We start from the raw sequence: 12,440 nt of genomic DNA, 5'->3' as shown, positions 1-12,440 counted from the left end.
CTGCTGGAAGCCAGTTTGTTGGGTGATAACTTTTGTACCTTCTTATCCAGTTCTCTCCTTTCCCCTGCAACTGTGCTTTATGATTATGAATTCCTCTGGGCAACACCATAGATACTGGCAAAAATATAGAACTGCAATCAGGTTATTCTATGGGAGCTGAAACATTTTTGTTTCACCATACAATATATGCACTGTGGAATAAATTTATGAAAATATAATCTGTCTGAACAAAACATTTAGTTTCTCTTAACTCATTCTCTTGTACCTGCACACTATTTTTGTGATGTGCGCATGCATGCACACATGAAAGGGAGCATGACCTAGAGCAATGGGCTGGCTGGTTGAATCCTGATTGGCTCCTTAGAACTCAGGCGTGACCATGCCAATTATAAATTCTTCCTCTGGCTACCAATAAATGATCCAAAATTCATTGAGATTTGGGCTACACCAATTGGTGTAAATGCTCCCAAAGATCTTCAGCTGCAGTTTGTTTCTGAACTGAACAAAACAATCCAATCTGGGTTTCTAAGAGAGAAAACAGTGTGGCTCACTAGTAAATTGGAGGGGGGGGAACGACTATGAATCCTATAAACTATGATGCATGGCAAAGCCACTTGAAGACACCCTCTCAAAAAAATAAATACTATTGAAATGGGGAAAGTACAGATAATTGTTACTGTGCAGATCAAGGCTCACCTGAGTCGATACCCTCCAAATCAGATTGAAGATAGTATACACATCGCCTTGAATGGCTTAGACAGTGATAAAGTTTTGCTATTCAGTTGAATTGGTGCCAAAGCAGGACAAAAGGCTTCTAATTCATTGGAAAGGCGGGCAGCCATGACGGGCAAGCAAATGCATTTCATGCATATCATTTATGCAGCAGCTGGCTCCTTGCATTCTGTGGAAGTGAAAGAACAGGAAGCTTGACATTTATGTGTAATCCCTAGGTCATGCCAATCTGCATAATGGGTCTGTTGGGGTAACGGGTTATAAATTGAACTTTCAAAAAAAAAAAAAAAAGAAAACGCTGCTCATATCAAACTTGAAGCATTTTAGAGTAGAAGTAGGCAACTCCCTTGGCGCCCACCAGATTCCCTATCCATCTGACAATTTGTTTATATTCTACTTAATTTAAAACAACAAATGGAAATTGAGGTGCTGCAAAGAAAAGTGCCAGTATCTAGCTGCAACTGTATTTGCATAAAAACTGTTAAATAAAAATGGTGGGTGGCACCATTGAGGGAGGTGCACATGATTTAAAAAAAAAAGATGTTCTCTATTGCTGCTACTGTTGAGTTGAAGTGCTCCTGGACATCCTTGAGTCAGGAGAAAACTATTCAGACTGCCCCTGCAATGTCATAATAAGCAGAAATGTACTAATTTAACCAAGTACAGCTAAAGGTGACTGAAGACTCTCTCACTCATGGGTTGGGAACAAGATGAAAGCAGTGTCATGGAACATTGCAGAAAAACCGGTACCAGAGCATGCTGAATCTTTGGTTAAGTGAAACCACCAATCAAGTGTGGGCTCAAGCTTCCAAAAAATTCCTACCCAGTATGGTGGCTGAGGAATTCTGGGAGTGGAAATCCACTCATCTTAAAGTTGCTAAGGCTGAGAAACATTGACGAGAGGTTTGCTCAGAAAAATCCAAAGATGTGATAATAGCAGAATAAACCAGCTGATAGCTAGGAAAATAAAGAAGTGGAGCTGGTTTGAACATGAATATACCTATCTCACCTGGTCCATTAGTCTTTCTGTTCCTCAAACATCCTGGCAAACCAAAATTTATGGAGAGACAATTTATTCTCCCAAGACTTTCTTCCTTTCAGAACTTGCTAGTGGGGGAATTGTTTTCCTTCTCTGTGAAGAGTGTTCCAATATCTAACAGGTTGCCACAAAGAAGGGGGGGGGTCAACCTATTCTCCAAAGCATCTAAAAGCAGGACAAGAAGCAATGAATGGAAACTAATCAAGGAGAGAAACAACCTAAAACTAAGGAGAAATTTCCTGACAGTGAGAACAATTAATCAGGGGAACAACTTGCCTCCAGAAGTTCTGGGTGCTCCAACACTGGAGGTTTTTAAGAAGAGATTGGACAACCATTTATCTGAAATGGTATAGGGTTTCCTGTCTGAGCAGGGGGTTGGACTAGAAGTCCTCCAAGGTCCCTTCCAACTCTGTTGTTCTGTTAAGAAAGGGATGCTTTTACTTGCTTCGAGAGATGAGCAAGGATGTTCTCCCTGCCATCTCCTGGATGTGAAAAGACATTCCATATAGAGCAGGGGTGTTCAGCCTTGGCAACTTTAAGACTTGTAGACTTCAATTCCCAGAATTCCCCAGCCAGTCCTGGGGAATTCCTGTTTGGCTCATTCTGTACTACATGCTTTCCTTCATACAAGAGGACTGGGAGAGCCATCAACTCCAGGAAAGAAATAAAGTTCCAGAGTTTTGCTGCTGCCTCATTTGTTCAGCAAGGATGACAAAGGTTGCCTAGCTGAGGCTCAATATTTTAAAGTGTGGAATATCAAGAAGTAGTAGCTCAGGCTTCAGGATTTTCTGAAAACCTTAAAACAGCAGCTGTTAGGTAACCTAAATTTCCTGGGACTGTTCATTTGTTGCCACACCCATAGTTCCCCAAAGCCATGACTCTAGCTTTGTTTACCCCTTGTGTAGTTTGGGGTCAGGAAAAGATTAAGGCTCTACAAAGCACTGAAAGCTGCTACTTCACAACAATCTGCCTGAAGCTGTGTCTAAGCTGGAACTGCCTTCCAATTTTTGCAACAGGGGAGGTGAGAATACATAACAAAGCTCAAGGATTTGTGTTTCAGAATACTCTTGAGTTCCCTCAGAAGTTTGGATTCTGTCTTTATCAGGCTGGAACAAAGACGTCTGATAGTCCATGTTCGACTTCTGGGGTGGACCATCCTTGTCCTTGTATCAGAAGATAAAAATATGCAACATATTGTTGCAAGCTCCACTTAAAATCACATTTTTATATTAAAACAGGTCAAGACTGGTTTGCTGCTGTCTTTTTCTTGTCATTTTAATGAAGTTTTATTTTGCCCCACCCTGCATGACAAGGTCCTAAGATCTCCAAAAAGCCAGATACATCAACAGCCACAGTATGGGACCTTTCTTAAAGGGAATGATAAATAATGTGAGCGAGTTCAGACTGAGAAGCAGAAGTGGGGTTTTTTTTCCCAGTCAAGAGCTGTCCTGGTGAAGATAATTACTTAATCACTTCCCCAAGAATAGCGTATGTACTGACCTTATACTTAAACCACAAGTTTATAATTTCAAAAAGCAAAGATACCATAAAGTTCTTTGCTATCAGTATAGCAAAGTACTAGCGTCTTCTACAGAAAAACAAAATATCTTTCTGAATATAGTAAAAGCATGTTGCAATTCTTGCTGAGCTGGGTGGCAGGGAACGAGCCAGAGAGCTTCCTGGTGTTGAACCCTGACAGGATGCTCCGTTTTTATCTTTCATAGGCAACAAACTCACTTCCTTTCTTCATTCTTCTCATGCTCTATTGAGAGTTTTAGCCCTCTGAACCTGCACAGTCAGTGGTAGAAACAAACTTCCTGTCAGGCAGGAAGCTTGGTTGCTTCATTTGCTGGTGTTCACTCACATTCTCCTCTCAGGAATGCAGGAACTGGGCTTTACTAACCCTTGGAAGCCTAGCCCATCCTGGAGTATTGAAATGCAGAGTTACTTATCTCCCTTAGTGACAGCTGGGCTGCTTGACAAGGATTGAGATAGTCAAGAGAAACTTTTATGTTAAGTCTTCTGGCAGTGAAAGCCAGAGATGCACCTGCAGGTAAGTGCACGGGAGCTTCTGCTTTCCTTTGCAGAAATGATTTGCTTTTCTACTGTAAGTCAGAAAATTACGAAGTTTGAGCACCAGCAGCTGTATTTGCATTATCTGAAATGCAGGCATCCAGCTTGAATTGCAGCCTTTGTCTCGACCTTGTTTTCCTTCCTTTTTGTGTGATTTGCTCACAGCAGACCAGGCAGCTCTTGTGATACACACTTTCTAAATCTTGTAGTAGGAAGAGGCGGGAGAGCCCAGTACAGCTCTGTGGGTCTCAAGTTGTGTTCTTTATGGCATATAGGCTTGAACGTAGTGGCCTGCTGTTCTTCGATCTTGAGAGGGAACAAGAAGACATCAGATATTAGACCACAGTCTGAACAATTTGTTAGAAGATGTGGATCCCGAATCGTCTCAATGTAACCAGCTTCATGTGACATTGATTCTTTCTGTAACCTGCATTTGGAAATGTGGTGGAACTGAAAAGTGCAGAGGCAAGCAAATTACTTGTGGAGTTATTTATCAAAATGTCCCACACGGTGTCTTTCACCTTTCAGGACTTTGAGAATGGAGAACCTACCAGGTGAGTGTGGTTCTTTTTTAAATAGGCACATTTTTAAAAAGTATATTGGAACTGTATTCATTCCTGCCTTTGGAAAAGAAAGCATGTCATCAGATGGTTAGAGTTCTTCCAAATTATGTACAAAGCTGAAAATTAGCATGTATTGATTTCAAACCTTTTCAAAAGCCTGAAAATAAGACTTTTCTTTTTCTATATTGAATTATTAGAATACTAAAAGTAGAATTCTTGTTAGCATAAAGCATGGGAAGGAATATTGGTGTGTGGGAATTCTGTTGCCTGTTTATGAAAGCTGGATAGAGGAGTTCCCAGTAACAAATACAAATCATTATCAACATTGGAAAAAAAAGTTGATGGACTATTTATATGCACTGATGATGTTACCTAGTTTGGTAATGAAATATTGGCAAGAAAACCACCAAGCTTAGAGAGCACCAAAGACCCCAAAGTTCAACCTTGAGCTATAAAAATTCTCTTACTATCGGACTATTTATAATCTCCAATGTAGATCCTTGGGAATGAGTGGGTAGTGCATAAATTGCCCTACCGTGGTTTCAGTTATTCTCAGAATAGTCTACAGTGTTAGGAAAATATTAGTCATTGCTTCTAAATGTTTTGAGTATCACTGCCTTAGATCTGATGTTAAGACATGTGAAACATGTTTTGTCCATTATTGAACCATATGGTACTAAGATTCACAAATTACTATTAATAGAATTTTAGCCACAGAGATCAAAAGTTCAGATTCATATATTACAAATTCTGGAAGAGACAGGAATTGATTGATTCTACCTCAATATTAGATTGGTAGATAATCCTTATTTCCCGAGACTTAGGACAGAACATACCAGAACAGTATACAGCTATGCAATAAGGATTTACAGAATTTGGATGGAAATATGTTAACAGTTTAATTAAATTAGAAATAGAAATGGAACAATAAAATGCAATTAGTAGAGCACTAAAAGATATGATGCTGAGATTAATGCCTACCTTACAAAACTACTTTCCAAGATGTAATAATCAAGACTTTGTTATTTGTTTGTAGTTTATTGTTTAAACATATAAGACTTTGGTTTCACTCTCATTATGTAGATCTCCTGGGTGCCCATTAGTAGATGCTTACATAAGGCTCTGAAGGCCCTGAGGGGAAGTCTTTGTAAATCATGTTTGATCACGTGGTTAGCAATTCTCCATCCCTCTTATGTATTCTGTCTGCTTCTTAGACTCTGTCATGGTTTGCTATACAAACTGTAATATTCTAATACGTTTTGTCTCCTTCCATTTAGTCATTACATATTCCCAACTACTAACTAAATTCCATGTGAAGTTGGTGAGATGTTAGAGACTGTTGTTTTAGGGATCCTGTTAATTAAACAGTTGGGCAGACCGATTCTCTCTTCCCCACAGCCAAGACCTAAGCCCATATGATGAAGGGGCCGTGCATGATTCCTTCCACCAGCTAATTAAGGAGCAGAGCAGTTTGGCTGAGCAAGAGTTGGTGGAGATGCAAGATCTGACTACCAGGAGCAAAGGTGAGACAAGCCATGTCTATATAGCACAGAGACTTCCTGATGATTATCAGGGATATTCAACTTGTAGGTAAATAGTTGGGGTGAAAAAGAAAGATGTGTAACTTTTAAGTGGTATTTCCTGATTTTTCTTCAGAGAACAATGTGAAAAGCTGTGCAGCCTGATGTTACAGCTTTTTAACTTAACAAAATGTGGATGAAGAGATGTTTCTAGAAAGCATTTTCTTTCTTTTCAATCATTGTATCTCTGTATAACCAGCACACCTACAGCTAAACAAAAATCCTTGGCTTCTTAACTACGTTTAACAATCCTGTTCACAGTAAAAAGTAGGGTGAAAAACAAATGCATGATCTCATTTTATCCAAGATTGGCTTCAGAAGCAGTGAAAGCTCCGCAATACATTTATAGCCAGCATGGATTTTAATTTGAAGTAGTAATAATGACCTCTTTCACAAGATTGACATGATACCAAATAAGATAACTGAAAGGGCATTGGAGATAAAGGTGAGCCTATAGAGAGTGGTAGGTCAAATCAAAATTGGAGAACTAACCAAGATATGGGATCTACGACTGAGCAAAAACCAAGACTATAAGGGGACCCCACCACCCAAGAAGAACTCAGCCAATACAGAAAACTCTGTTAATCTTCTTTTTCTGTCCTTTAGGACCCAGTGGCTCACTGAGAGAGCTGGGTCAGGCCAAGGCATGAATACATTTTACTGAGAATATTTTTTGCAGAATAGCATTAAAGGATTATTTGCCAGTGGAGGAGGTTGGCATGCAATATTATGGCACAAAATTGTATCTTTAATCTTCCGCCGCAGAACAAATCGTTGATGGAAGAGACAAATTATAGATAGTCCTTGTTTAATAACTGCCTCATTTAGTGACCATTTGCAATTACAATGGTGATGGGAAATATAGAGCAACATAATTGAAGGGACCAATCTCCTACTCAAGCAGGAGACCCTATGCCATTCCAGATGAATGGCTGTCCAATCTCTTCTTTTTTTAAAAAAAAAAATTTATTAAACAGACAAAAATACTTACAAACATGTATACATAAAGACAATACAGGAAAAACATACTAATTAAATAACAACTAACATTGTTTCAGCCTATCGGCTGACTTCTAAAGAGCTGTTGCATCGGTGATTATTTTCTGTTTCACCTCTATTTGTCTATTAGAGATCTATTTTATGTGCTTACTTGTTTTTACTTTTTTACACGTCCAAGACTTAACTTTATACTCTATTTTTAAATTTTCCTCTGTGTGTAAGTATCTATTACTTCTATATATCCTTCTAATAACTGTTCTAACTATTTATACATACAGTCATGCTGTCTTCCTCCTATGTGATTGTCTATGTTTCTTGGTTAGATTTTGCATAAGTATTATTTTATCAATCCTATCTTTCCCTCTAGCCAGGAATACCATCTTTGCCAGACTGCATAATAATCAGTGTCCTCTTTCTCTTGTAGTTCTTTTGTGAGTCTGTCCATTTCTGCACATTCTGTTATTTTTGCGATTATTTTTTCTTCTGTTGATAATAGTTCTGATTTCCAATTTTGAGCGTATACTATGCATGCTGCTGTTAGGATATGGATAATGAGATATTTTATCTCTTTAGTCTGTTGTGGTGTGGTCATTCCGAGTAAGAAAAATTCCGGTTTCATATCGACCTTCTGTTTCGTTATTTCTTCTATCATTATCTTAATTTCTTGCCAGTAATGTTGTGCTCTTCTACAAGACCACCAGAGATGGTAATATGACCCCTTTTGCGACTTGCATTTCCAACACATTGGTGACACATTTGGAAACATTTTTGCCAAACGTGCCGGTGGAAGATGCCATCTGTAAAACATCTTATAAAGGTTTTCTTTATATGGTATCGACATTGTCAGTTTAAGATTTTCTGTCCATAATTTGTCCCATTTTTCCAATTCTATGTTGTGGCCTATATTTTTTGCCCATGTTATCATATTTTCTTTCACCGTTTCCTCCTCCAATTTGTAATTTATTAAATATCTGTAAATTTTGGTTATCATTTTCTCCTCTGTACTTTTTAGTATCTTGTCTAGTTCATTCGGTTCGATCTGAAATCCATATTGTGTCCGATCTGCTATATATCTTGACTTTATTTGACAGTATGGACACCAATCGATAACTATTCCCCGGCTTTCCAATTCTTGCCTCGTGTATAATTCTCCTTCACTACTCAGTAGTTCTTGGTAATTCCTCATCTTTCCTATTTCTATGGTGTTTGGGTAGATTAAGGCTTCCACAGTCGACAACCAACGCGGGATCTTAGTGTAGTGTTGTTTTCTGATTTCTTGCCACGTTTTGTATAATGAGCCTCTGATAATGTGCCGCTGAAAATACCCATGTTGCTTATCTGTGCCTTCCCATAAGAAGGCGTGCCAGCCCCGATTCAGATCAAATCCCTCTAAGTACAACGTTCTCTTGTTTTTTAAGTCTATCCATTCCCTAATCCAATTTAATGACGATGCCTTATAATATAACTCCCAGTCTGGTAAACCGAGGTCTCCCTTCTCACGGGTGTCCTGTAAGCATTTTATTTTAATTCTGGCCTTCTTTCCTTGCCAGATGTATTTCATTATTATCTTATTAAGATCATTGAAGAAATCTTTTCCTGGGCCAATTGGTATCACTTGAAAGAGGTAAAGTAATCTCGGTAATATGTTCATTTTTACTGATGCTATTCTGCCCAAAAGTGACAACTGTAATTTGTTCCATATTTCCAAATCCTTTTTAATTTGTTTCATCAATTTAATATAGTTATCCTCTCTAATCGTTGTTGCTTTTGTAGTGATCCAAATTCCCAAATATTTTACTTTCTTTACAATCTGTATTCCTAATTCTTCTTCCAATTTTGTCTCTTGTGTCTTAGTCATATTTTTTGCCAAGACTTTAGTTTTTTGTCTGTTAATTTTGAGACCCGCTACTTTGCCGTATTCTTCTATCTTCACCAGTAATTTAGTTCCTACTGTTTCTGGTTGTTCTACTATGAACACCATGTCATCGGCGAAGGCCTGTAATTTATATTCCTCGTTTCATATCCGTAGTCCCTTTATGTCCTCTTCCTTCCTTACCTCATTTAGTAAGGCTGTCCAATCTCTTCTTAAAATCCTCCGGTGACCCACAACTTCTGGAGGCAATCTGTTCCACTGGCTAAAGACCACATCTTTTGTCCATGTCTTTCTGAAATCATCAAGGCATCTTCCTGCCATGGTCAGCAGACTATGCAGAAGAGGCCTGAGAAACCTCTATCTGCATTTCAGTGGTTCACTTCATGGGGCAGCTGCCTTCAAACACCTGAAACAGAACTTAAATGATTCATATGTCCATTATGAAAGTGAGTGTTAGGACTTTATTCTTCTCCCAATCAAAAGCTAAGAATATTATTTTCCTCCCCTTCAAAATAACTAATTTGTGTGATTCATATAAAGTGTTGATAAGAATTAGAGGTCTTGCCCTTGATTTTTCTCATGCTATATTGCATTTTGAACCGTGGTGGGATAGTGGTCAAAGTGCAGTATTGCAGGCTAACTCTGCCCACGGGCAGGAGTTTTATCCTGAGGGGTCTCAAAGGCTGATTTAGCCTTCCATCCTTCCGAGATTGGTAAAATGAGACTCAGATTGTTGGGGACAATATGATATTATAAACTGCCCAGAGAGTGCTGTAAAGCACTATGAAGTGGTATATGAGTCTAAGTGCTTGCTAAAAATTTTACCTATTGTTGCTCTAGAGCTGATTTTGAGCATTTCATTATTATGTTATTTGTGAAACTTGGATTTGGAATCTCTTGTTTTTTCTGAAACACAACTGCCTGTACACAACTGTATTGGCACAAGGATCTCTGTCCTGTAAATGACAGGGAGTGACTCAGTCCACCTAGTAATCTGTCATGTTATAAATATTTGCTGTAGGAAACAGTAAAATAAATTTAGAATGGATGTCTAAGTTTTAAAATGTTACAGTAGGAAAAAAAACCATGCTCATTTGGGGAAATGGCTCAAAAGGAAGAAGAAGGGAAGATGTGGAGATTTCAGTTTTGACAGGACAATTCATAGCAACTTGGCAATGCAGAGAGATTGTATCGAGCACTTTTCTTTTTCTCCAGAAAATCTGGTTCATCCCTCAGATCCGACTGGAACTTGGAACCCATATGCACGGCTGGTTGAGCACCCTGATTTCTCTTCCACCACATTGCGCATCCTTGCCAATATGCCCAGCCGGACTATTGGTGAGTTGTGATGCTCCCGTGTAGCCCCTGTCTATTTCTTTTGATGAAGAAGAATTTCAGGATAGGGCATGTGAAATGTGGGAATTAGCATAGAGGACCATCCTTTTCTCCTTTCTGTAGTGACGGTCTTCCCTTTCATTTGCAGGGCGCAGCAGAGGAGCCATCCTGTCCCAGTATTGCAACCGCACTGCCAGGCGACGGCGACGGAGCAACCGTGCCCCTCTCCAGGAAGTATCCCGTTCTGCACGGCCTAGTTTTCGAGAGCTGTCCCTAGAGTTGGATTCCAGTTACAGAGAAGAAGACCGTAAGTTGACTAAAAGAGTAGGAAGATGCCTACTAAGCAGAGAAGTAGTGCAAGAAAAATAGAAGTGTATATTTAAGTTATCGTGCAGTTATTAAGAGTAGCAATAGCAATAGCACTTAAACTTATATACCACTTCACAGTGCTTTACAGCACACTCTAAGTGGTTTACAGAATCAGCACATTGCCCCCAACAACCTGGAGTTCATTTTACTGACCTCGGAAGGATGGAAGGCTTGAAACGGTCAGGATCGAATTGCTGGCAGTCGGCAGAATTAGCCTGCAATACTGCTTTGGCCACCTAATGAGAAGGAAGGACTCACTGGAGAAGAGCCTAATGCTGGGAAAGATTGAGGGCAAAAGAAGAAGGGGACGGCAGAGAATGAGGTGGCTGGATGGAGTCATTGAAGCAGTAGCTTAAATGGATTCCAGAGGATGATAGAGGACAGGAAGGCCTGGAGGAACATTGTCCATGGGGTTGCAATGGGTCGGACACGACTTCGCAACTAACTAACTAACTGCATTCTAACCACTGCACCCCCACGGGTGCTTACCATAAAGAAATCATCTTGATCATATGTAATCCAGCCATTCAGGCATTGTAATCTCTCAGTGCTTCTCACAAAATAGTGATGAAGTGTTACAACATGTCCTGCTCGGTGGAGCAGCTAGTCGTCTTTGACTGATTTTGCAAACCCAAGCAGGGTTTGACCTGATTGGGATCTAGATGGGAAAACTCTAGAGAGTGAAGTTAGGAAGTATTCTGGGAGAGGAAAACTAGGAAAGTATCCATGAAATCCTGAAGAGTCAAACTTGATTCGGGGGAGGCCATTATAATATTCCTCACTGAAAGAGATGGAACAATGTACACTTCCAGAAGACCTGAGAGTGAGAGTACCCTTGCTCCCTTATTTAACCTCTAAAGATGACTTTGTCAGGGTTCTTTTCTTGGTCAGCTTTGCCATGAAAGGCCACAATATGTTTGCTTTTAGTAGAGAAGGTGGCGTTTCTTTTTTCACCTTCCTATACCTTTAAAGAAAAAAGGTGATCCTAATTAAAAGTGGAGGAAGGAAAGCATCCTTTTTTTCCTTTCTGTAATCCAAATGTTTGCACTGGAGATGCAGCTGGGCTGCCTGACCTTTGACCTCACCTCTGCATTTCCTCCGTAGCCAAGTATATTTTGCTGGTCAAAGAACTCCAGAACCTGCCAGTACATCAACGCAATCACATGCTGCAGATGATGCCTCTAAGCTTGGCTGAGAAGCGCAGACTCAGGTGAGTGCCTTTAATCCTTGTTAGTGTTCTGGTCATAAGATGCTTTTGGAGGAGAGAATCTACTTCACTGCTCTTCCTCCCCAAAACAATTTTTGCCATGCTTTAAGTTCACTTCTCTTCCCACCCACCCCCCTCCGCCCCTCATCTCTTACAGGCAGGATTCAAGTGGGCATTCAGGCACCTTGAGGAAACCCAAGCCAACGGGTCGCTTGTCTTACTGCAGCTGGATTAAATACCACATCCTAATAGTAAGCCATGTGCCCCACTTGACTTTTATTGTGGCAGGTGAGAAATAAGTGGACTCAGAGGACTTTCTGTGTCTTTCTCACGCTGCTATGAGAAAGGAAACTTTCACTGGAGTCTTTCTGTGAAATTTGTGACTATTCAAAGACTATTCTGGAAGGTCTTTTTGCCAATTCTTGATATAAGTATAAGTATAATTTTATTTCTATACTGCCCTTCTCCCGAAGGACTCAGGGCAGTGTACAGCCTATTTAAAAACACAAGACAAACATCAATTAAAAATTTAAAATTATTAAATAAATTCGGCTCAATTTAAAACCCCAGAAATTTAAAATACCCCAATTTAAAATTATTATGTTGATAGCCTTATACTTATACTTATCAAGAAAGCATTAGCAAGTTTTAGGAGGATCTTTCTTGGTCA

The 12,440-nt window shown here is 39.6% G+C and overlaps 1 protein-coding gene across 1 annotated transcript in view; it reads left to right on the top strand.

Moving 5' to 3' along the window:
* The first annotated feature begins 4,207 nt into the window (after positions 1 to 4,207).
* Positions 4,208 to 12,440, top strand: part of TMC6 (transmembrane channel like 6) — a 30,187-nt gene continuing 21,954 nt past the window's right edge. The window contains exons 1-6 of the mRNA XM_070934685.1: positions 4,208 to 4,398; positions 5,806 to 5,930; positions 10,075 to 10,197; positions 10,343 to 10,501; positions 11,668 to 11,773; positions 11,928 to 12,021. Of these exons, the coding sequence (XP_070790786.1) occupies positions 4,343 to 4,398; positions 5,806 to 5,930; positions 10,075 to 10,197; positions 10,343 to 10,501; positions 11,668 to 11,773; positions 11,928 to 12,021 (663 nt within the window). The 5' untranslated portion in view covers positions 4,208 to 4,342. The remainder of the gene's footprint in view (positions 4,399 to 5,805; positions 5,931 to 10,074; positions 10,198 to 10,342; positions 10,502 to 11,667; positions 11,774 to 11,927; positions 12,022 to 12,440) is intronic.

Source organism: Pituophis catenifer, unplaced genomic scaffold (assembly GCF_029215685.1).
Source record: "Pituophis catenifer annectens isolate HBS135680 unplaced genomic scaffold, rPitCat1.0.hap2 SCAF_2, whole genome shotgun sequence".
NCBI classification, from domain to species: Eukaryota; Metazoa; Chordata; class Lepidosauria; order Squamata; family Colubridae; genus Pituophis; species Pituophis catenifer.
The sequence above is the reverse complement of the archived record's forward strand: the minus strand, read 5'-3'. Positions and strand labels throughout refer to the sequence as shown.